A 25,014-nucleotide genomic window follows, 5' to 3' on the forward strand; every position below is an offset into this window, starting at 1 on the left:
TGCTGAAAGGAGGCTTATAAACAAACACTCAGGGGGAATCCTTCAGGCTCCAGCCTTTATGAGCTAATTGCAGGTGGGGGAAAAAAGACGACTGATGTGACTGCTCAGCAAACAAAAGGAAAAGTACTCAGGAAATAAGATGGTTTTCACTTCTTCTGAGAGGCTGGCCAAACCTCACGAGGTTGTACCCAGTAGCAATGAAATGTGCTGTGCCAGGGATCAGCAAATGTTTTCTGTAAAGGGCCGGTAGTAAATATAGTTTAGACTTTGCAGGCTGTACTATGTCTGTCGCAACTACTCAACTTTGCTGTAGCACAAAAGCAGCCAGAGACAGTACCTCAATGAATGAGCATGTGTGTTCCAATAAACCTTTATTTACAAAAACAGACTGGCAGTGGGCCAGATTTGGCCCCTAGACTCTGGTTTGCCAGCTGCTGCTCTAAGCTCTCTTGGAAGGAAAAGTGGAGTAGGGAATGCATAGCAGAACTAGATTTAAATCATGGCTCTAGCCCTTCCGGACTGTGTGTACAGGGCAAGTCACCTGCTTTCTTTGAGTCTCAGTATCCTCATCTGTAAAATGGGCTCTAAGGTAACCTGGGTATTAGAGGAGTGTCTTGTGCATATTAAATGTCAATAAAGGGTAACTCTCCCTAGTACCCACCTCCTCACCCCTGCTAAAAATCACGAGGGTGTAAACCTGATGAAAGACGGCTGCCTGGAGCTTTCCTTTTGGCCCCTGCTATGGGGACGGGATCGGCGATGCCACTATTTCTGTAGCTCGTTTGAAGGTCTAGCGGCTCTGAGTTTCCCAAGGATGGTCCTTCTGTTGTCCGTTTCTACCAGGGCCCTCCCACGCCAGGATGCCGTCCCTGGCTCAGCCCACCCATCTCCATCACAAGGACACAAATCAAGTTTCTGTGTACACACGTCTCTTGTTAGAATGAGTAGCTAATGAGGGTAGTTTAACGTGAGGCCAACATTGAAGACTGTGTCTGCAGGTCAAGGACACTGTGTTTCAAAGCTAATATTATCTCTGTGTTTTAACTGGTGCGATTTTTAGACAAGGTCTTCAGGATAGTTCTGACGCTTGGGTGATGATGCTAACTAATAGTTAAGACACACTTGACCGGGGTGGGGGGTTGGGGGGGGTTGGGAGGAGATTGCTCTTTGTAGGAGAAGGGTAAACCCAGCCCTGCTTTGTGACTCTGTGGATTTACATATTTATTGTTTCTGTTATGGACGTCAGCTGGAGGTTGATTTTAAGTTGGGTTATGTATAGTTTGTATTTACTTATTATTGTTGTCATTGTTGTGGCTGTTGTGATTATTATTTCTATAACAGCCTACCATTTGTGCCAGACCTAAACGTGGTTTGTACGTTCTGCCATTTACTTCTCCCAGAGTCCCCGTGACCTACCTCCAAATCAAAGTGTCATTCTCAGACCAAGCAGCCTTGGCTGCAGGACCTCAGGCCCCACCCCACACCTTTGAGTCATGATCTGCATTTTTTTTTTTTTTTTTTTTTTTTTTTCCCTTATCATTCATCTGCATTCTCTTCCAAGGATATTGAAAGCGAGTATTTTCAGAGCTGATACGGACATTGCCATTTCTTCATTCTGAAAATATTTGTTTACCGCCTGCTGTGTTGTGCAACACACTGGAAGGACGAAAATGAGCACGGCGTAGTCCCTGCCCTAAAGGAATTAGTCTGCTGTTTGATGATAAAGCCGCATAAATAGCAGGAAAGTCTGGGCCGTACAGGATTAAGCACTTCACAGGCTCCGGACGCGCAGGCCCAGTGGCCATGGCTCACGGGCCCAGCCGCTCCGCGGCATGTGGGATCCTCCCGGACCGGGGCACGAACCCGTGTCCCCTGCGTCGGCAGGCGGACTCTCAACCACTGCGCCACCAGGGAAACCCCATGATCTGCATTTTAACGAGACCCTCAGGTGACCCACACAGACAGGAAGAGCCCTGATGTAGGCGCTTCACCCTGACTCTGTTACAGGCGAGGAGCAGGAGGCCGAGAACGGAGACACAGGGCTCTTCCCATCCAGACCCTAATCACACCGTCTGCTGCCTAGTTTAGCTTATAGTCCCTGCCTTTGTATCAGTGATTTGGTGGTTTTGCTTCTGTGTCTTTTTCCCCCAGTGACACCGTCTACTTCCTTTCTTCTTTCTTTCTTCTGATTCTTTAAGAAGAATCACTTTCTTCTTAACCCTTCCAGGGTGGGGCCCAAAAGTCAACTACACACCCAGGAAGGGTTCAGCTATCTACTGCGGTGAGACATTTGCATAAGCAAAGCTGAGAACCTGCAATTGTTTTGTTTTGTTTTGTTTTTCGGCTGCGTTGGGTCTTCCTTGTTGCCTGCGGGTTTTCTCTAGCTGCGGCGAGCGAGGTTGCTCTTCATTGCGGTGCGCGGGCTTCTCACTGCGGTGGCTTCTCTTGTTGTGGAGCACGAGCTCTAGCCACACGGGCTTCAGTAGTTGTGGTGCGTGGGCTTCAGTAGTTGTGGCACACGGGCTCAGTAGTAGTGGCTCACAGGCTCTAGAGCGCAGGCTCCGTAGTTGTGGCGCACGGGCGTAGTTGCTCCGAGGCACGTGGGATCTTCCCAGACCAGGGCTCGAACCCATGTCCCCTGCATTGGCAGGCAGATTCTTAACCACTGCACCACCAGAGGAGTCTGAACCTCAGGATTTTAGAACAGGGGCCAGGTAGTAAATACTTTTCAGCTTTGTGGACCACAGAGTCCCTCTGTCTCAACCTCTGAACTCTGAAAGCAGCTGTAGGCAAGACAAATGAGTGTAGTTGTGTTCCAATAAAACTTTATTTACAAAAACAGGCACAGGTCAGATATGATCCCAGGAGCCAGAGTTTGCGCCTTGTTTGGAACATGAAAGTTGAAAGGGTTTCCTCAGGTGCTGGGAGTTGTGTAGTAAACTCACAGACCTACTTTAGAGGTTCCTAGGGGCCCCACTCGGACATGGGGCCGTTTTGAGGATGGTTTTGCCCAGTTCAGACCATGTCTCTCCCAGGACAGCATCTGGCCTCCAGGGAGGGAATGAGGGGAGGAAGGAGCTTCAAGGGGCTGTGGCTGATGTGCTCCCTGGTGCTGGGAGAAAGCCAGAGAGCCTGTCTCTGAACGGAGGGAAACCAGTGAGAAGCCGTTGGAACCACGCCTGCCTTCCTCCCCCCCCCCCCCCCCCCCCCCCCCCGCCCCGGAGCCAAGCATCTGGATGAGAAGCAGGAGATGACCCTGAGCGGCTGCGAGGGCAGGACGGACAGACCCGGGAGAGCCCTGGGCCCAGCTGCAGGGCGGATGTGATGAGGCTGTCCCTCCCCGAGGCACGTGCCACCAGGCCTTAACCTTGAGATGTGCAGGGGAGAGAGCGCGCAGCGCTTGGCGGTTGCTTTTCCTTCCTGCTGGGTCCGTAAAGGACTAAAAGGACCACGAGCAGCCACGTGGCTGTTGTAATTCTAGACTCCAGCAAAGTGAAGATCAAAAAAGTGCACCGAGGGAGCTTCCTTCCGCATCTCTGAGTCTTCCTGCTGGGAGCCCGGGAGCTGACATGTACTGCCTGTCCGTGCTGTGGCCCACCTCGTGCCCCATCTCATTAAATGGGCACTTCCAATCCTTGGAGCGAGGTGGTATTTTTATCTCTGTTTTACACATTTTAAAGAGGCTTACATAGAGGTGAAGTGACTTGCCCAAGGCTGGATAGCTAGGAAAGATTGGCACCGGGATATGGAATCAGTCTCGTGACACTGAAACCTATGCTCTTAATCACAGTGCCGGTGTTTCTCAAGCATAAAGTGCATACAGATCACCCGGGGATGTTGTTCAAAGGCAGAACCTGAGTCAGCAGGGCTGGGACAGGGCCAGAGAGCCTGCATTTGTGACCGGCGTCCTGGTGATCCTGGCACACGGACCTCCCTGGGAGTGGCCGGCCCTACATGATACCCTCTCCTTATTCCAGGGCCTCTGAAGTCACGGCAAGGGGAGGTTTGTGTTTTGTAAGATGAGGTCAAACAGAAGGGAGTGGCTCATTCAGGATTCAGATTCATATCGGTGTGATCCAGAGTCTGTGTCTTCTAAATTAATGTCTCCCACCTACCATTATGCCTTTAGCTTGGCTCTCACCTGGGGTCGATTTTGCCACTCAAGTAATAATATCTTACAATATCTGGAGACATTTTTGGTTGGCACAACTTAGGGGCGGGGTGCTACTGATACCTAGTGGGTTAGAGGCCGGGGTTGCTGCTAAGCATCCTGAAACACCCAGGACCACTCCCTTCCCCTCACCAACAAAGATTCACGTGGCCCCAATGGCAGTAATGCCGAAGTTGAGAAACCCTGCATTTCAGCTCAGCCTTTTTCAGTCCGGAAAATCAAAATCCATCCAGAACCATTCTCCGGAGGCCACATAGTGCCCTTGAATTAGAGGAGCTGGCATTTGAAACTGTCCCACAAAAGTGGCATGAATAAGTGAGAATCGTAACTAGCAAAACTGTCCATTTCCCAATGGATGGGTGGAAATTTCCCCGAGTCTGAAACGCGGCCAGGGTGTGTGTTTGTGTCTCTGTAACATCCTCTTGCCTCTGCAGATGGAAGCCAATCAAGTCTAGAGGGCACCATCTTCATCTCTGGCCGTTATCACGCCTGGCCAGCCGCTGCTTATCAGTGTCTTTTGCTGTTTGTGTCACACGCGCTGTTTTCTCTGACAGTAGCTCCTTCACCTGTTTCTCAGTGAGACGGCATTGTCTCTGGTCCAAGCACAAGGAAAGCCAGGATGGCCTTGAACGCCAATACCAATATCCCTCTGGTCCTTGTTCTCCCTGATCAGTTCTTGCGGGGAGCGTATCTAATAATACAAGACCCTTAATGGGGGTTGATTTACCTGGGAGGGATTGCTTTCCCCGCTCACCCGAGTTCATTCGTGGTGGTACTTTGGTTCGTTGAGAATGCCGGCCGGGGCTTTGGTTGTGATGAGGCCATCAGATGTGTCTGAAAAAGGAAGGAGATCTGAAGAGGGAAGAAGCAGTGTGACAAATAATGTCTCATATGCGCTCAGCTCGTCGCAGTTTACAAAGCACCTGAATGTCACTCGAGCCTCACAGTGTTCTGTGTTGAAGATTGGGAGGGAACTGTTGTTGATGGAGTTGAGGGGACAGACCCGAGGGTGTGCTCGTTGGTGCCTGGGAGCCAGTGCGGATGTGGGGCTTGTTGCCAGTCTTGAGTCTGGTGTGGGTCTCCGCCTCACCCCTGTGCTGACTCTCGCTGGCTGTGCCTACTCGGTATAGCTGCTGGGATGTGGTCACTTTGGTCACTGCTGGCTTGGGTGACTTTATTCGGGGGCCGTTTTCCGACTCCTGTATCTGTGGGCAGTGTCTGCAGTCTCTTGCCACGTCTGTCCTGGGACGCTCTGGACACACATGGATGCTGGCAGGGATGAGACCTAACCTGCCCTGGGGGGTCGGCACATTGGCAGTCAGGATTTTATCTGATGTGGGGGCATGTTTGCATGATTTGGGACCTGGCAGTGATGGAGTGGGACAAAACATGAACGTGTTCTGGTGGAGAGGGGACTGGAAGGATGTGGGGGACCATGTTTGGGGCATTAAAATGGTGTGGCCAGTGGGGTGTGAGACTGAGGTCACCGGATGCCTAAATGAGGCATGTGGGAGGGCCAGGAGAAATGGAGTGGGGGAGAAGAGACCCCCCCCCCAAACTTGCTGTGTTTCACAAGGTGTCACCCAGTAGTTCTGAGAGCAGGAAAGAGGGCTGATGTTTATCGAGCGTAAAACTTGCTCTGTTTTATCCGACATTTCAAGCACCTTCCACCCATGTGTCCTCAGCTAGTCCCACAGCACAGTGATGCTGTCAGTACTCCCACTTTACAGGTGAGGAGACTGAGGGTCAGGGAGGTGGGTGACAGGCTTGCTCGTAGTCATGCCGCAGGTGGTGGAGCTGGGTTGCAAGCCCATGTCTGTGTGAGTTGAAGACCTGTGGTGGTCAGACCCGCTGCCTACGGCCCCCACCGTGAATGTAGAGCTGGGAGAATTTAAAGCTGAATATTTATGGGGTGACTTCTGAGTTCTAGCTACTGCATTAGGCATTTGGGATATTAGGCTGAGTATAGCCCTACTCATAAGGAGCTCAGTATAGCAGGAAATTAGAAATTGGAAATTAATTATAATCTGATGGAGGTGTATGCTTAACTCAGTGACTTGTCCCAGAACACAGAGATGAAAGTGGCTGATTCTACCCAGGGGAGCCAGAGAAGCCATCCCAGAAGAGGTGGCTGTGGAATGGGTCTTGAGGGATGAATAGGAGTTCACTTGTCAGAGTAGAGAAGAGCACTCCAGGTGGAGGAATGGTAGGTCCAAAGGCACAGAGGCATGAAAGGACACGGCATGTTTGAGCACTGTGGGAATTACTGATGTGTGGGTGCACTGTTGGCCATGGAAGGAGAGGAACCTTGGAAGGTGAGTTGGAAGAAAGACTGTGAAAGCCTTGATAGGCTCAACTGCACAGTCTGGGCTTGGGGAGGTGAAGAGGCACTGAAGTCTCTCAAGCAGGAGAGGACTCAATTGGATTAAAAAGATTCTCCCTTGGATGCTGTATGGAAGGTGGATTGGAGAGGGGGCTGCATTGAGGAGGAGGACCAGGGCGATGAGAACCCTCAGGAGCTGGTGATGAAGACTAAATTTACAGGGGTTGGAGAGCTGGGGAAAGAGGCAAGAGATAAGCCCACTGTGCTGATATGAGATACTGTACTTGAGGATCAGAGAAGGGGCCAGGGGTACATAGGGATAAGTTGTTCTCTCACTTTAACTTCTTTGGATGCAAAACCTGAGGCCACTTGAGAAGTTTCAGAGTCCGGTTCAAAAGTTCAGTAATTCAAAGTTCAAAGTTTCAATAGTGTCTCTATTTCTGCAGTCCTGTGGGATGTGGGCTGGGAAGATCTATGAGCTTCATTTCCATTTAAATTGAAATAAGACATGTCAAAGGTGGCTTGATAATTACTGCCTGGAGCAACGGCCCTCTGATGAGGGAAGTGTGGTGTCGGTGTACATGGTACAGAGAATTTCCGCATTTGAGGCTTAATTACGTTGATATAATGATTTGTCAGGAAAATCAGGTGGCACAGATATGTCATATTTGCACTGGAGCAGAAAAAAATGAAATGCCTTTTTTCCTTTTTGCAGGAAGCAGTTGGGTGGGCAGCTCTGGGAAGTGGGGAGTGGGGTGTTTGGATTCACGCCAGGTCAGGATGTCTTTCTGCGGCTGGAGGTTTTGTGAGGGCCCTGCGGGTGCCAACCTTGAGAGAGTTGCACTCCGGTGACAGTTCTTTGTCCCTTTCTGAAGATGCTGCAGCAGTAGTCACAGGCTGGGGTGGCTCTAGGGCTAGGAGGGCTACAAGCTCTGAATCGTTAGAGCTGTAAGGAACCTTAGAGAGGTTTTTTGAAAGTTTTATTTGCAAACCTTGTGACCCTAAGACTCACAGCCCACTGGTGCCTTGAAGCCTGATCACCCTGCCCTCCTCACTGCCATCCTGCTGGCTCCAAAGACCCTCAGCCACATTCCCCTTCTGTGTGTGAGGGTCTCATGCCCTTCCAAGGAGACTGTGCCTTCTGCCACTCCCCACCCATCAGGAGAAACGTGGGACCACAAGAATCAAGTTCAGAGCCCCCTTCTCATAACTGTAGCCCCAGCCCGTGGCACCGTTAATGACTTGAGTAGCTGGAGCCAGGGTTTAGGCAAAAATGGCTCATCCGAAACGTGAGAACAGAGAAAGGAGAGAGGCACACACTTGCTGACAGAGAGATGACCTGGGTAGGAAAGACTCCAGTTCTGCTTCTGCCACCCAGTGGCCCCAGCAACCTTGGCCAGGTGGCTTCCTGCCCTGAGCCTCGGTTTGGGCCCCTGGTGTATGGTGTGTGTGTCCACAGATGTTTACGTGATGCCTGGACGTGCGTAGCAAATACATCTGAGACTTTCTGCAGGCTGGCTCTTTATCAGCTAGAACAGCCCAAGTTACCTAAAATATTAACTTTCCAGAAAGTGATAAAGGCCCTCAGGTAGTAGCTGGGGGCATTTTAAAACAATCAGCTTGAAAAATGAGAAGGGAAATGAAAGATAGCAAGCAGGCGCCTGGAGCCCCACGCGTTCTTCTGCCTGGAGGTACCGCAGAGTCCTGGCAGGGCAGGGGCGCCACGGTCCCCTGCTTGTCCTCCTGGCTAACTCCATTCTGCCTTTCCTATAAAACTCTTTTGCCCCAGTGCATCTCCAATAGATGTGTCTATACACACATGAAGAAGTGAACACAGGATGGAGACACAGCAACATAGTCATCAGGAGGGGCTGTCCCCGAGGTAACAGACTGAAGGGCAATTTTTAATGTTTTTTTTTTCCTTTGGCAACTCTATTTTCTAAATTCTGTGTAATGAACCCTATTAGAACCAGAAAAGAAAGGTAATGATGTATAAAGGAAAAATAAAAGATCACACGGTGTTATATTAGTTTGCTCGGGCTGCTGTAACCAAGTACCACAAACCGGGTAGCTCGGTAAAACAGCAGCGCATTGTCTCACATTCTGGAGACTAGAAATCTGAAATCAAGATGTCATCCGCAGGACCTCGCTCCCCTGAAGGCGCTAGAGAAGAAACTGTCCCATGCCTCTCTCCTGGTGGTTTGCCGGCAATCTTTGATGTTCCTTAGATTATAGGTGCAACTCTTGAATCTTTTGTCTCCACGCGGTGCTCTCCCTCTGTGGCTTCACATCATCTTCCCTCTATGCGTGACTGTCGTCATTTCCAAATTTCCCTCTTCTCATAAGAGCACCGGTCATGTTGGATTAGGTCCCTCTCTCATGACCTTGTTTTAAGTTGATTGCCTCTGTAAAGACCCTGACTCCAAATACAGTTGCATTCTGAACTACTGGGGATTAGGATTTCAGCGTATCTTTGCGGGGGACATTGTACAACCTAGAGACAGATGTGCTCCAAGAAACGAGAAGCAGCTCAGGGTTCCTACAGGCTTTTCCTTTGTGGGTGAGGGAGTCGCTGGAGATGGGGCGTGTGCGTGAAGAACCGTCAGTGTTACCGTGGGGGCCACAGCCTCCAACATGGTTCTCAGCGGTCCCCATCTCTGCCTTCACACCCCGCTGTAGCCTCCTCCGTACTGTATCGGAGTTGGTGTGTGTGACCAGTAGATGGTCAGGAGCAATGGTATTGTCACTTGGAGGCTAGGTTATAGAAGGTCTTTGGCATTTGCCTTGCTCTCCCTTGGATCACGTGCTCTGGTAAATCCAGCCGCCACGTCATGAGGACACTCAGGCAGCTCAGTGGGGGCCCTCGTGGCAGGGAACTAAGGCGTCCTGCCGATAGCCATGTCAGTGAGCTTTCTAAAAAGGGCCTCCAGCTTCAGGGCGGCCTCCAGACAACCGTAGCCCTGGCTGACATCTTCACTATGACATCGTGACAAATCCTGTGTAGGTTTCCCATTGCTGTTGCAGCAAATTACCACAAGCATAGTAACTTTAAAATAACACAGTTTGGGCTTCCCTGGTGGCGCAGAGGTTGAGAGTCCGCCTGCCGATGCAGGAGACACGGGTTCGTGCCCCAGTCCGGGAAGATCCCACATGCCGCGGAGCGGCTGGGGCCATGAGCCTGTGCTCCGCAACGGGAGAGGCCACAGCAGTGAGAGGCCCGCGTACCAAAAAAAAAACAAACAAACAAAAAAAACCCAGAGTTTATTCTCTGATAGTTATGAAGGTCGGAAGTCCGAAATTAGTCTTAAGGGGTTCAAATCAAGGTGAAAGGAGGGCTGGCTCCTTCTGGAGGCCGCAGGGGGTGAGCCATTCCTTGCATCTTCCAGCTCCTAGAGGCAGCCAGCATTTCTTGGCTCCTGGCTGCATCACTCCTATCCATGATTCCATCATCACAGCACTGTTTTCTTCCCCACTGACTTTCTCACCTCCCTTTTATAAGGACCCTTATGATTACATTTAGGGGCCACCCAGCTTATCCACATAATCCAGGATAAGTGCTCATCTTAAAATTTTTAATTTAGTCACATCTGCAAAATTCCTTTTGCCATCTAAGTGAACATATTCACATGTTTCGGGGATTAGGATGTGGACATCTTTTGGGGCCTTATTCATCCTACCATAGACCATGAGCCAGAACCACACAGCTAAGCTGCCTTTGAATTCCTGACCCACAGAAAACCATGAGAGAGAATGACATTTGATATTTCAAAATGACTAGGTGCTGAGGCAATTTGTTATGTAGCAATAAATAACTAATACAGACTGGGGGCTGTAATCCAGCATTTGGTTGTAACACTTGACAGTCGTTAATTCTGGATTTATTGTAATGTTTTCCTTGAAATATACAACTAGAAGAGTGTGCAAATCTTAAAAGTGTACGGTTGGGTGAATTTTTACAGACTGAAAACACCCTCATCTGTTTTTAATAATGAAGCCTGGATATAGCCCAGATGCCTCTGTGCTCTGTACCAGTAATTCCCCTGTTTGCTCTCAGATTCATTCCCACCGTGTCTCTGCTGTGCTCTAAACTGTTTTAAGAGCTTGCCTTCTGGTAGGTTCAGACAAGTGAACGGCAGCGAGGAACAGTTGAAAGACAGGAGGAATAGAAGAACCAGTGTATTTCTCCCTCTCTCGCACTGCCTTGGGGCCGGGGGTGGGGGGCATCCCTGACTGCAGCCCAGCCTCTGTAATTCCGGATCCCATTTGGAACCCTCCTCCCTGACTGCAGCTCCCATTGGGCAGCCCTGCTGTTGCCCGTTGGATGGCCCAACTTTTTGGCTTTTCCTTCCAGCCCTAGGTTGGCAGTGCCTTCCTGTAGTTGTTAATCTCTTCTGGCTTCTCATCTTTTCCATCGCCTGAAAAACCAATTCCCTATATTAAATTCCTTTGACTGAATGATCTAGAGTGATTTCTATTTTCCTGACTGATACAGGCTCCTTGGAGGCATTGCATTAAATCCTTCTGGCTTCAACAAAAAAGTATCAGGTTCATAGAATTCATTTTCTGAGAAAGGAGGCTATCCTCACTATACAGTCCCTGCAGGTTTCATGTTTTCGGAGTCTTTACTTTGAAAGAAGGAAATGGGAACCTTTGTTATGTATCAAGTACGGGCCACAGTATTAGGTATACCAGATATACGCAGTTTTACATTATTTCACTTGTTCCTTGCAATACCGTTTGTTGCAGAATAACACTGTCATTTTAACAGATGAGGAACTGAAAGTAAGGAAGGGTTAGTAATTCTTCAGAATTCACATAGTGCCTCAGGGTTCATCTCGTTCTAAAGCCAGAGCTTCTCCTGCTGCTCCCATGTTGTTGGTAGTTTGCATCTCCCCCTCCCCACCAGCCAGGGTCCCTCCCTAAGTGTGGTTGGGCTTCAGCTTCCCTCGGTTTCATAGAGCACTCATCAATATTCAAGGAGAAATACCGGAAATACCAGCCCCCCCCCCACCACCTGCAACCAACTTATATAAGTGTCTTCTCTGAGGATTCAGGAGGCATTTCCAGGAGGATTGAGATCATTTGAAGTGTTGGGAGTTCCAGTTGATGCTGGTGGATGGAGCACAGGGCAGTACTGGGGTGAAGCACTTAGCTTGGTGGTTCAGAGAAAGGACTCAGGCCCCACATTGCCTGGATCTGTGGAGTGATCGATTAGGCATGCCTGCCACAGGCAAAGAAAAGGACAGGAGGAGTCATGAGGTGTTTCCTGACCCTTTGGAAACAGGCAGGCCTGAGCTTGAACCTACGTGTCACTGTCTAGCTGGGTGACTTTGGGATCTTTGATGAGTCTCTCTGTGTCTATCACCACATCATTAAAATAAAGCACCTAGCAGGATGATTATGAAGAAAGGACATTGTCTAGTGACAACTACCTTCTCCTTAGTCCCCTTCCAGTTGGAGGTTGGGCTCTTTTTCAGTCTTAAATAAGAGAATCTGATGTATCACTTGGAGTTTTCTAAGGGGCACCCAAACTCTTTCCAAAAATGGGACTGACCGCTTCCTGCCAATGCTCAGTCCATTGCCAGTATGGCCTTGGAGCTCTTGCCAGGACACAATGCACGGGGCCTTTACTTTCCCCCATAGCCTCCTTTCTCCCAGGCAAGTGACCCTTGGACAATTTGAATGAAACAATGGCAGTTCCTCATAACCTTGCTTTCTGGGAAGACTCCCCCCAGCTCTGGAGACACAGGCATCCTTGGATGAAGCAGGAGCAAATAGAGGCAAAGGGGAAAATAGCTGTGGGCTGGGCTCAGGAGACCTGGGTCCACTCTAGCCTGTCATGTCTTGGGTGCATGTCCCTGGGCAAGTGACTTAACCTTCCTGAGGCTCAGCCTGCTCATCTGTAAAATGGGGATAATGAGGCAGCCGTGCGAGGCATTGAGCAGGTGGACCAGGGGGTTGGTGATTGCAGTGCAGAGAGAAATGAAGTCCTGTATTTTTAATTTTCTGATAATAAAAGTAAATCATATTCTTTGCAGAATATGGGGAGAAGTATAAAAAGGGGGGGGGAATCACCTGATATCTCACTGCACAGAGATAATAGCTCTGCTACGAGTTTGTTGTAATGTTCTCACGTTACTTTTTATGTGCTTATATTGTATGTGATTCTGAGGGTTTTTATAAAGATTGCGTGAGATAAGGTTTTTTTCCAAGCATTTAGTAGCACGCCTGCCCATGTGAGAAATAGAAATAAATGCGTTCATTTATTAACTATTCACAAATACTTATTAAGTATGTGCTATGTGTCAGACTGGGAATATTTGTGTGTGTATCTGTAAATACACATGAGAACACACGTTCACACGTATACATATTTATGTTTACACATCTACATTTCTATATACTACATGTATACTTTATATAAACGTATATTGATACACGTTTACACAGCATATGCAGGTGCGTATAATTTTTCTTAACACCAGGCTCTGTAACATGAAGTTTCTATTCTTCATTAGCACATCAGAAAAGAATAACAAGGTGAATTTTCATCAGGTTTTGAGGATGTTTTGAGGTAGTCTGATCTATAATATAAACTAGGTGAAATTAACTTTGGGAGGCCTTGCGGGCCACCTCCAAAATTTAGAGAGGCAACCTCCAGAGCCGCAGAAAGTGACATAGGAGAGTCCTATGCATCTGCAGGCAGGAGAGGGTCCTCTGAAGATTGAGATGCCCGGGGCAGAGAACCCAGACAACAGTTTTAAATATTAGCCTCTAATGGAACATCACAAGAGGAGATGATTTTAATTACAGCCACTGATTATCGTACAAACTGCTCCCAACACGGGCAACTCCACACAGCACGTTCCAGGGGGAGCAGCTTGGGAGTTTAACAAGGGTTGATGACTCTCTCGTGTGATGCAGGGGAGGCTGGCGCGTACACATACCTCGTAGTCTTGTGTTGATCTCTGTGTGCGTGGTGTGTATTATGTGTGCCTTAGTGTGTGTTCGTCCTTCATTCAGCTCTTACAGTCATGCGGTAACGCCATTCACCCAATCCCAAGACATACTGAGTGCCTGCTCTGTTCTAGATGGCAGCAATACATAAAGATCAGGGCCCTGAAAGAATGATGCTCATGGAAGTTAGGATTTTATCTACACTGCCTGTGCCTAGATCAGTGCTGCTGGCACATAGTTCATGCTCAGTAGATGCTTATTGAATGAATGGTATGACAGTGTGTGTGTGTGTGTGTGTGTGTGTGTGTGTGTGTGTGTATGAATATATAATAATCTCTGTTAGCATGTTGTGTGTCTATTACAACGTATGTCACTACATTGTAGCTGTGGAGTGATATGGACATATGGTGTGTTTATTAGTAGGTCTCTATTGTACACATCTTACTGTCTAAATACTTTTGTTCCCTAATTTCCTCCCCCACAACTTCTTCCTGCTCCAAGCCCCCAAAGAGAGAGTAAAGCAGAGAAGACCAAGCTCATACTTGGCCTCAAAACACAATCCCATTTGCGTAGCAGTCCTGACCCGATCCTGAGCGCTGCTGGTCATGGAGGTGGAAGAAGTCCCCAGAGGGGACCTCCCCTGGGCCCCCTTCTCCTGGTGCACCACCCTTCCCTCCATGTCTCTCGAGCCGTCTCTGGCTTGGGCCTTGTTTTGTCTGCCCCCAGGAGACTAGTGTGGGCGCCGCATCCATTTCGCCTAATGACTTGGTCTCGGCAATCAGCAGACTACTTGGTTTTCAAGTTGAAACAGGAAAGGTTTGCTGATGGTTGATTACACAGACTCTGAATTTCCCAAATCCGTCTCCCTGGTAGGTTCCTGCTGCGCCTGAGGCGTGACCCCAGGCAGATGGGGGTGGGGCGCGGAGGGCAAGGGGCACAGTGGAGGGTGGCAGTAGCGTCAGGTCCCCGGCACCACAGGCCTCACCTGTCTGTTGATGGTTTTCTTGCTTTCAGCTCTCCTCACCCTGTCTAGCTAACTCATCCTCTAAGCTGCCCTTGCTTTCCACCCCTGTCTTTCCTCTGCAGATGGTGAGAAAGCTTTCAGAGCCCTGCATGCCAGCCTCCTTATTCTCTGCGTGACCTTGGCAAATCCCCCCGGTGACATGGGGACACCCACCCAGTTGCTCGTCGTTCTCCTCTGAGCGTTAAAACATAGCGATGCCACCGCTGGCCAAGCCTTTCCTCTCTGCCAAGCTCATTCGATCCTCACAACAGCCCTGGGAAGGGGACTACGGCTGCCCCCATTTTACCCATGGGGGTCAGAGAGGTTGAATAACTTGCTGAAAGTCAAACAGCCAGTGAGTGGTAGAGCTGGGATTCGAACCCAGGCATCCTGGCTCCAGAGCCTACTTTCACTTTCATGACAATATGGATCTGATGCATCTTAGGTCCCTGTTTCCTCTGCTAAGCTGCTTGGTCCTGGCTCAGAGCCACCTGTCCCTGAGACCCAGCATCCTTCCCCTCCCTGTCCTCTGTCCACCGGGAGGCTTCATGCGGATCGAGACTGTAAGACCTCGTTGCTCCCTCCGTGTGACGTTGACGTGGGCCAAGGTCACCCAGGCACAACCAGGAGGGGACATCTGGGCTCTTCTCTCTCAGCTCGTGTGGCCTAAGGGCCTCACCTGAGAACCCAAGACTTGGCTGCCCAGTTTTGTGGTCTCTTGGCTGCATGACCTTGGGTGGGTCTTTTTGCTGTTCTGATGAGAGATGAGTTTCCTCATCTCTAAAAGAAACATTTACCACGTGCCTGGAATGGCCCAGACATGGACATGGATAGCATCTCCGTGTCTTACAGATACACAGGTGCCTCGTCCCCTCGCCTCCCAGGGACGCTGTCATCCTGGCCCACTAGCAAGAAGCAGTGCTCGGGCGATGCTCCTGTAATCTCCTGGGATCGTGTGCCCAGCCATTTTCCTAGGTGTCTTTATGAGCTGACAAGCTCGCATCCTGGGCGAACACCCGCCTCGCCGTCCCACGGTGTGTTATTTCCTCTGACAGTCCACCGACCTCCTGCCTGGGGGCCCTGCCTCAGACCGTTTCTCACCTTGTCAGCACCAAGATGGGGATTTCACAGCTGGCAGTTTCAACCCAGGGCACCACTCCCCCACCTCTCCACGCCACCCCTTCCCTCGTCAGCTGGGCTTGCTTCTTTGGCTTTCTTGGTCTTTGCTCGCTCGCTCTCTCAACTTGGAGAAGACTCAAAAGTCAGCGTGAAGGCACAGATTTACAATACCGTGAATGGATAGGCTGGTCTGCTGTGCAGAGCTGAGCGTGTCCCTGTAACGGGGAGCAGCCCTGGTCCCCGCTGGCTTTCACTGGGGCGGGCAAACAGAGCCCCAGAAAGATCACCGGCCTGGGAGCGGGGCGGCCTGGGGTTCCGGTCCTTGCAGCCTTGACTGACTTCAGTGGCCTCGGTTTCCTCATCTACAAAATAAAGAAAAACAATCCCAGGCTCAGAGAGGGATTGTGAACCGTTCACAGTCCCGCAGCTAGTGGGTTGTGTGGGGAGCTGGGAATTGTACTTAGATTGACCCTCAGTTCTTATGTTTTCACCCCTTCACGCTCTCATCAGTTGGTATATACATGTTTCTTAAAAGACAGCAGTCAAGAAAGAAACTTGACATAATTAGAGCAGCTCAAAAGAAAAATCCTATCCATAACCCCTCTTTGCTCCCATCCATAAATATTCTCAACTCTCCAAGTGTTTCCCCAACTGCATGTGTGCTATTTGCATGTCGACTTGGGCACAGTATTCTCTGTTCTCTTCTGCTTGCTTAACGTTATTTCACAGAAGGCGTTCCATACTGCCACCATCCTTATTTCTAATGTTGACGTCTGCCTAATAGCATCAAAGTGACGCGCTGTGATTTTCATAACCAGTCCCAGTTGCTGGGTGACAAGGCGACTCTCAGCCTCTCGTGTCATCAGTAGCACTGCCCCAGGCATCCTCGGGTACAGAGCCTTGCTCTGTGTTTTGGTTTATACCCCATGGGATTAATTCCCAGAAGGTGGGTTTCTGGGTTTAACCCAGGGTTTCTCAGGCTGGACACTGTTGACATTTGTGTGAAGTAATCCTTCATGGTGGAGGTTGCCCTGTGCGTTGTAAGTTGCTGGGCAGTGCCCTTGGCCTCTACTCTACTACATGCCATCAGACTCCCAAGTGTGACAACCAGAAACGCCTCTGGACGCCACCTGATGTCCCCTGAAGGGCAAACTCACCTTCAGTTGGCAGTCATTGTGTTAAAGGAGGGGAGTGTGGGGATAACGGAACAAATGAAAGTCAGAGATTTTCCAGAGAGTCTGGACAAAAATCCAATCAGGGCAGAAAGTAACGAGATGAGCATGGAGAGTCAGATGCACCAAGCTTGGCTTCCAGCTCGAGTTCCAGTTCAAGCTTGCGCTCCCCCAGGCCTCATTTCCTTATCTGTGAAATGGGATCAGTAATAAAGAGCCACGGTGCCAGACTTGTGAGGAGTGAGTGAGGCCAGGAGCGTGAGACGCTGAGCACAGTGCTGGGCGTGGAAAGGTCTCCGTGAATGCCAGCGGTGCTGGCCGGCCCCACGGGGCCCCCACTGGGGCTTCCATCTTTGCCTTTTGCTGCCTTTGAGGATGGAACGTTGGGGGGGTCTAGGTGACAGAGTTGTCAGGGACCCGTTCTTGTTCTGCCCTCCCCCCAATCTCCCGCTCCACATCCATCCCTGGCACAGAGACTCCACTTCCAGGACCAGCCTCCACAACTCTCCTGGGAAACAGTCACTGACTCATCCATTGACCCATCTATCCAGGGTGTCCACTTGGGGCCGGCACCCCCAGTGTGGGTGAGTGAGCTCTGTGCGGGGCCGTGCCCTGGAGCCCCTAGGCATCCATTTCCTCCTCTGTAAAATCCAGAGCATCTGAGGGTCCATGAGCCTGTCCATAGAGAGAGCCCCTCATGGGCACGCACCACGTCACAGGGTCCCCGTGAGCGCCAGGCTCCTCCCCAGGGCTCTCGTAGGCGGGTGGGGGTCTCGCCCAAGGCCAGCGTGTGCTGTGGTCTCTGTCTCCAGGAGAAGTATGTGGAGGAGCTCACCGCAGTGAGACAGACCCTCCAGACAGACCTGGAGACGTCCATCCGGCGGATCGCCGACCTGCAGGCAGCCTTGGAAGAGGTGGTGTCCAGCGACAGCGACACGGAGAGGTAAGCCACCAGGAGGCGGCTGGGGCTGGGCGTGGCAGGTGGGCTGCACCCTGGGGAGCTCTGCAGCCTCCGGTGGGCAGTGCTGTCCCTTTCAGGTCTGGGGGTCCGGGGACTCAGGCACGCCGGGGCATGGGAGGAATAACTGGCCGCCTCAGGCGAGCAGAGGCAGGATGCTTCCCCGCTGGTGGTGACGTCTCCGTGTTACCGCCAAACGCCTAGAGCCCAGTTCGCCGAGCCTTTGGGGAGACAGTCTGGAGGAATGGCTGCAAAGTGTCCTCCAGTGTGTGATCTTGGGCAGGTCTGGGCCTAATTCCCTCATCTGTAAAGTGGACATAGCACTACCGGGCAAACCACATGAAATTGCCAAGAGTTGACCCCTTTTGACCTACAGAGGGGGCGTTCCGTATACTCCACTCACTCCCCGCCTCGTAGCTTGGGAGTGAGGGTGGAGTGAGTCACTAGGTGACCAGCGTCGGGGCACGTAAGTGCTGCAGGAGTGTGGGCCATGTCTGCGCAGGATGATGAGCGTTATTTCACAGAGGCAGCAGCTGGTCAAGGGTGCAGGATTAGAGCGCTGGCCCTCAGCTTCAAGGTCAGGGCTTCTCTCCTCCCTCAGCAGACAGATAGGCCGCCTCCCGCCGACTCCAGCCACGTCTCAAGCTGCACAGGCCACGAGTGGGCTGCCCCGCTGGGAGTGGTTGGAGGTGTCCCGGCGGGCACACAGCTCTGGCTGTCACCCTGCGGATGGCCCGTGGCGTCCTGTCGCCCTGAGCTCCCTCTGTAGCCTTGACATGATATGTCTCTGGAAATCATAGCTGCCCATCTTGCTGCGGCGTGTCCACCTCCATCTCAGCCTCTGCAACAAAGGCTGGGCGACAGGGAGAGACATTTTCTTTGTGCAGAAAATGAGACGGTGAGGGGCGGGATGCCCCGAGTTACCCGTCAGGTGTGGTTCCTCCCGGGACCAGCCAGCCACCTCTTACTGGGGTGTGGGCAGGGCCAGCTGCCGACTGGCGGGAGGTGTGGGTGAGCCGGGCAGCGGGGGAGGAGAGAGAGTTGTGTGTGGGCTGTGGTCCAGCCTGTGGGAAGAACCAGGCATCTGTGTTAGAGCTGACCACGCCCAGTCCAGAAAAAAGACTGGAAGGAAATACACCAACGTTCTAATAACATTGGGAAGGCATTACTGGTGACCTAAATTTTTATTTTTTTCAGGCTTATGTAGATTTTCTCAAGTTTCTGCAACGACCATGCGCACACATCCCTAGCTGTACTAGCGTCCTCTTTGGGAGCTCTTGCTTGTATAAGTCATGTACTCGGTACCCCGATAGGAGGCCGTGAGCACATTCTCTCCTTGATGCAGTCCTGGGCTGGTGACAGCTGCTCAGCTGCGTGTAGCCTCCGACTTTCCCATGAAGATGTTCATTCTCAGCATCAGTGTGACAGAGACCCAGTGGACTTGCCATGTTCTGGCCTCTAAATCAAGGGCTTTATCTCAAACGTCCTCAGTTTGTGCAAAAATGGCTCCCATGCAAACATTGTAAGGATTTCTACCACGCCCTGCAAGTTTCCACAGCTGCCAGATTGCTGGTGAAATGGCTAATACTGATGCTGCAGCTGCTTCCAGCTCAGGGTCACGTTCAAGAACCCCCTCCGCTTCCCCTCCTCCAGTTTTATTAGTGTCATAACAGAGCTAACATCGGTAATTACAAACCCCTGGCGTCAGTATTACCCGCTCGATGCTTGGCTGGCCTCTCCGTTAATAGAAATGCTAGGACTTTTGCATTAATCATAATGGGAATTAATGGCTGTATATACTAGTATTCTGTGTTCTTTTGTGTGTGTGTGAATGAGCAAGACTTTTAAACCATTTTTACTTGCATAGCAATAGATTGCTTTTCTAATAAGCAATAAAAGTTCTAAAAATAACAAGATTGGAAAGAGGCAGAGTCCAGGCTTGGAGGTGTAGGGGCAGGCTGGACAGAAGGTGTGACAAAGAACAAGGAGCAGGTTCTCACCTGGCGCATGAGGTCCTGGCAGTGAGGTCACAGGTGGTTACAGACATCGCTCCGGTCTCTGTTTATAGGGGATCCCCTCAGGCCTTAAAGGGACCCTGCCTGCACCCTCCTCCTAATAGGAGATTCTTTTATCTGTCTTTGCTCCAGGTGACAAGCCTCGTGCTCACCCCCTGGTTCCCATCCAGCTTTTCTGAGCTCTAGTCCCTGGGCCCCCAGGGATCCAATCTGAGCCCTAGCTTTCTGTCTGCATTTTCATGATCTTTTGTCTCTGGGGCTTTACATCTTCGTCTTGGCTGGACGTCTGGTGCCTTTTCCTCGTCCGAATCTCCAGCGTCTGCCCAGTACCTGACTCACGCTTCCCGACATTGGAGGGGCCCTCACCTGCGTCTCAGGGTTGTGCGAGGGGTGAAATGATCATAGAACTCCAGGTGTGAAGAAATGCATCTTGTACCTGGAAGAGCCCAGGCGATGCATGGGATTCTTGCAACTGGAAGTGGAGGCAGCTTGGGGAGGGCGCAGGCGCTGCGTTTCAACCAGCCTGATTTCCAGTCAGGGATCTGGCGGTTCATGTCTGCATGACCTTCTGTGAGTTATTCAACCTCTCTGAGCCTCAGTCTCTTCATTTGTAAGACGGGTTGATGATAAGAAGTAAGTGAAAAAATCCGACCCAGGTTTAGTACCTTTTACCTGGCAGGGGCTCAGCCGTCATCAGTTCCATTCATTCATTCATGTGATTGATTCTGCGTGGTCCACACCAGACAGTGCGCCGAGTGTCTGTCTTATTCCACGCTTCTTGTTATCATGTTTCTCCATCTCAGCGATACAGGGAGATTGGATAAGTTGCCCGAGGTCAGGCGGAAGTTAAATTCCTGAGGTAGTAGTGAGGAAGGAGAGCACAGGCATGGTCTCTGCCTTCGTGGAACCCACATTGTGATGGGCGAGCGCGTGCGCGTGCGCGTGTGCCCCCGCCCATGAATACAGTGGACAGACTGACGAATAAAATGCTGGGATACAGTAGGAATTACGAAGACAGAAAACACAGATCCCTGATGAATAACACGGGAGGTAGACATGGCCTCTCTGAGAGGAAGAACTGAACTGAAACCTGGATTAAAAGGAGCCAGGGCTTCCCTGGTGGCGCAGCGGTTGAGAGTCCGCCTGCCGACGCAGGGGACACGGGTTCGTGCCCCGGTCCGGGAAGATGCCACGTGCCGCGGAGCGGCTGGGCCCGTGAGCCACGGCCGCTGAGCCTGCGCGTCCGGAGCCTGTGCTCCGCGACGGGAGAGGCCACAACAGTGAGAGGCCCGCGTACCGAAGGGAAAAAAAAAACAAAAACGAAGGAGCCAGACGCGGGAGCTCTGGAGAAAAGTGAGTGAGGGCAGATGAGGATGTTCTAGGAAGTGAGGGTTGACCGGTGTGCCCGAGTGAGATCAGTGGGACAGAAAGGCTCTCTTTCTCTTGCTGCTTCCCTCTCTCCCGCTTTTCTTCCCCTTTTGAAGTGGCCCATGGAAGCCCACCGTGTCCCCGTGAAGCGCCCCAGAACCCCGGGCAGGATTGACGGGCACAATCTGTGGGTCCACCGTGGAATGAGAACGTGGGCCTTCTTGTTCAGAATCGGTTTGGAATTCCAAGGCAGTCACACCAAGCACAGGCCCCTCTGGGCACGGGCTGTAAGCCTGTGCAGCCAGCCCTGAGCCCAGGGTGGTTTTCGGGAAGCATCTCCTAACGCTCAGTAGGCCTTGGTCCTGACTCGCTGTCTTGTAACTTAGATTTGAAACTTCCACAGAGCGTGGGTTTCAATAATAGCATAGGAATGGGGGAAGACTGGGGAAAAGTGGCCACAGAGAAGCCTCAGCACTTCTCAAGTCTCAATTTCAGAGGATTAGTGTCGTGCCAACCATGCTGTCTGGCCGCAGCGCAGCTAGGTTGGTTATCAACAATACAAAGAAATACAGTGCGCCACTGGGTTCTAGAGCCGCGTGCAGAGCAGAGCCCCAGTTCCTGCCCCACGGCCAGCCCGAGCTCCTTCCCATCCTGACAGCTCAGCCCTGTACTCCCCTCTTAATTGCCTCATCGCCTGGGGAAAGAGGGTTGGATTGGAGCCTGAGGGATTGGGCCGAGGTCTGTCTCCAAACTGAGCTCTCAGTTAGGCTTCAAACCCACCCTGGGAGAGAGAGAGGGAGCGGTGCTTCAGCTGGAGGTGAGTTTCTTTGGGAGACTTGTTCAAATTATGAAAAGCCGCATTTCCCCATGTTGGGTATTAGATCCGAGTATAACGGGCCTTCCAGGCTGGAAACGTGGCTACGTGCTCAGAAAACCAGGTGGCCAGTGCGGCAGCATTTAAACGCGTACCCGCCTACACCGGGGCCCTGGCGGTGTAACTTAGCCTGTGGCGTCAGCCTCCTTAGATTAATGGAGAAATGCTTTAAGCTGTTCCCCCAGGCCTGGAGCCTGCTCATTACTCATGGAGGGAGGGGTGCATCAGCTGACAGCCCCATCTGTTCCTGGCCCAGGGTCTGCAGCTGCTCTGTCATCACCTTGGCTGGGAGTTTGGGGCCGGGGTGGGGGGAGTGTGGAGAGGTCAGTGGATGACCCCTGACTCCTGGGTCAGCCAAGAGTGTCTCCACGCCAGCTGGCCCCATCTGAGATGAAGGCCCTGGAAAGGAGTCCTCTGTTGCTGTGTTGAGTGTAAGTTGTACATTTTTCAACATACATCCTTTTAACTTGGCTAAAACAAGGCTGCGGCAGGACAAGTAGAAAGATCTGGGTCTAACCAAAGATTGCAGCTGCCACTGAGGGCATAATTCTGTTAACTTACTCATCAGTGGGCCCAGGCTCTGGTCAGACTGTAACGGTCCCTGCTACGCAGTAGGACGGGCTCTGGGACTGCCCGCGTCTCTTTTCCCACAACTCTCTTACCTCCTAATTTTGCTTAGAAGGAAGAGCTTAAAGCACTTCTCCATTATTCTAAGACATCCAAGTTACATCACAGGGCCCTCATGCAGAATAGCACATGTAACTGATGCCACAGAGGACACCTGTCTTTCTAAGCATCTTTCTAGCTTGGAAGGCCTGGATACCCAGCTAGTGGGGTTCGTGGGGAACGAGGGCTCCAAACTGCTTTATCCACTCTGCCATCATGATCATCGTGCTAATAGTCTCTCCTGAGGACTTACTTTGTGCCGGGCCATGCAGCCTACCTGTCTCACATACATAGCTCTCACAACAAGTCTCTGAGGTTGGTAACCATTATCACCCCCAGTTTACAGAAGAGGAAACTGGAGCTTAGAGAAGTCAAGAAACTGGCCCCAGCTCACACAGTAAGTGCTGGGGCCGGGATTTGATTTCCAGGTTGACCCCATCACCCACACCTCCAGTGACTAAGCTCTGCTGTCATGTCAGACATACCCCATCTTTCCCCTTTCTGTTGTCAAGGTCTTTGTTCTCTGCCAAGGAACTGGCCTGTCATTCTGGTGAACTTGTGTCTGTCACGGTGATGTGGTGCCAGTGCATTCATGTGTTACTTCCCAGGCAATGTTTGCATTCAGGCTGGAGTTGTCTAGTGAAGACTCCCCTGAAAGGAATACAACAGAAGACATTTCATTACTGCTCTTGCTCATCAGCAATCCCCCTGTCCACAAGTGCCTGGCCCAACTTCCTCTTGAAAAGTCACATGCACCAAGGCAAGAGAAAGAACCACTGACCACATGTCAGGAGATGAGGGGACAACCAGGCACCACATATCATGTTCCAGTGCTGGCTGCACTGCCAAGGAGATCAGGACCATGGACAGGTCACCTGCCCTTCCTGGGCCTCTGCTTGCCCACCCAACAGATAAACATCATCATCATCATCATCATCATCGATGAGATCCTCCCATGTTAGGGCAGGAGGTATGGTCGCGAACAGGCCAACGTGGATCTGCCTCATGGAGCTTGAAGTCCAGAGACTCTTTCTTCTTGTGGTGGAAGGGTCAGTGGGTTTTAAACTCCTTTAAGAAGAACCCCCTCTTTTACACCAAAGCAAACTCCTGTGGAAAACTCTAGCTTAGTTTGAAGTATAGCCGTGCTCTGATGGGAGTGAGGGAGGACGTTTCCCCATGGGTGGACTCAGTGTTGGAATTTGCTCCCTTCTGAAAGGGCTCTTTCCCCCCAGGCTAGAGACTCATTTACTTTGAGATGTCCAGTTGTGCCAGTTGAATTAACACCAGCCTGCACCTTGGTTAGTTGCATTGTGCTCTGCAGACATTCCTGTGCCGGCTTCAGTTAAAGGTCGAACCAACGAAGTGGGTGAGGAAGTGTGCCCAGCTGCCCAGCCCTTGTCTCCTACAGAGTTCAGGGCCAGTTGCCTTAGGATTATGGAGACGTTAGCTTGCCCAGGCACCCACCAGGATCTCTGGGCGCACCCTCTTGTAATCAGGGTCATGGACTCCTGGGGTGGGAAATGGGCCTGAAGCCCCTCCCTCTCTATCATCATGCCTCAAGTCCCACCCCCACTGTGGCCCGTGTTTGCCCTTGCTCCCTGCTTGCGGGCACAAGAAACCTTGTTCCAGGTACAACTCACCCTCTCTGTTTTTAAGGCGCATGCCGCACTGTTTTGAACGCTACGGCTTGGGCCGCAAGACCCGTCAGTTCTTTTGTCTTTCTATGAGCGTTTCAGAAGACGTAGCCCTGTTCACGCAGACCCCTCCCTCCGCTTCCCAGGGCCCTTGCCTACCACATTTTAGCTTCGTTGGTCAGCTGGAACCAGTGTCCTTAACTGGGGTCTGTGAACTAGTAGGTCGAGGGAGGGGGTGTCCACACACGAGTTCTAGAGATTATACTCTGAACCCTCAGATACTGCACTAAAATTTGAGTCTGTGTTTGTGCGTTTGGGGAAATGGAAGTTCCATGGTCTTCATAAAAGATGCTAGTAGGGTGGTCCAGTGAGTAGGACTCTGTGCACGCATGCTGCAGCTAACGGTACACATGCCACAACTGAAAAAGAAGATCCCGCGTGCTGCAGCTAAGTCCTGGCGCAGCCTAAATAAGTAAATAAAAATAAATCTTAAAAAAAAATTGCTCATAAAAGGCCCAGGACTCCTGCTCTAGGAGCCTAAGTGCATCCTCTCCATTGCACATAATTTTTAAGCATCCAAGCATCTTGGCTCAAATGCCTCATTTCACACACCGGACACCCCGGACAGGGAAGAGAGGAGGCCAAGGCCACACAGTGAGAACACGAGGATTCAGTTGCCTTTCCTCACAGTTTGGTGTTCCTTCTGCAGCCCCAGCGCATAGAGCCTTAGAAGAGACTCAGGCCACCAGCAGGA

At 51.2% G+C, this 25,014-nt stretch overlaps 1 protein-coding gene across 1 annotated transcript in view; it reads left to right on the forward strand.

Moving 5' to 3' along the window:
* MYO18B (myosin XVIIIB) overlaps window positions 1-25,014 on the forward strand; it is a 227,650-nt gene that overhangs the window by 178,208 nt on the left and 24,428 nt on the right. The window contains exon 39 of the mRNA XM_007461210.1: window positions 17,558-17,688. Coding sequence (XP_007461272.1) covers window positions 17,558-17,688 — 131 coding nt within the window. The remainder of the gene's footprint in view (window positions 1-17,557; window positions 17,689-25,014) is intronic.

This window comes from Lipotes vexillifer, unplaced genomic scaffold (assembly GCF_000442215.2).
Source record: "Lipotes vexillifer unplaced genomic scaffold, Lipotes_vexillifer_v1.1 scaffold691, whole genome shotgun sequence".
Taxonomy (NCBI): domain Eukaryota; kingdom Metazoa; phylum Chordata; class Mammalia; order Artiodactyla; family Lipotidae; genus Lipotes; species Lipotes vexillifer.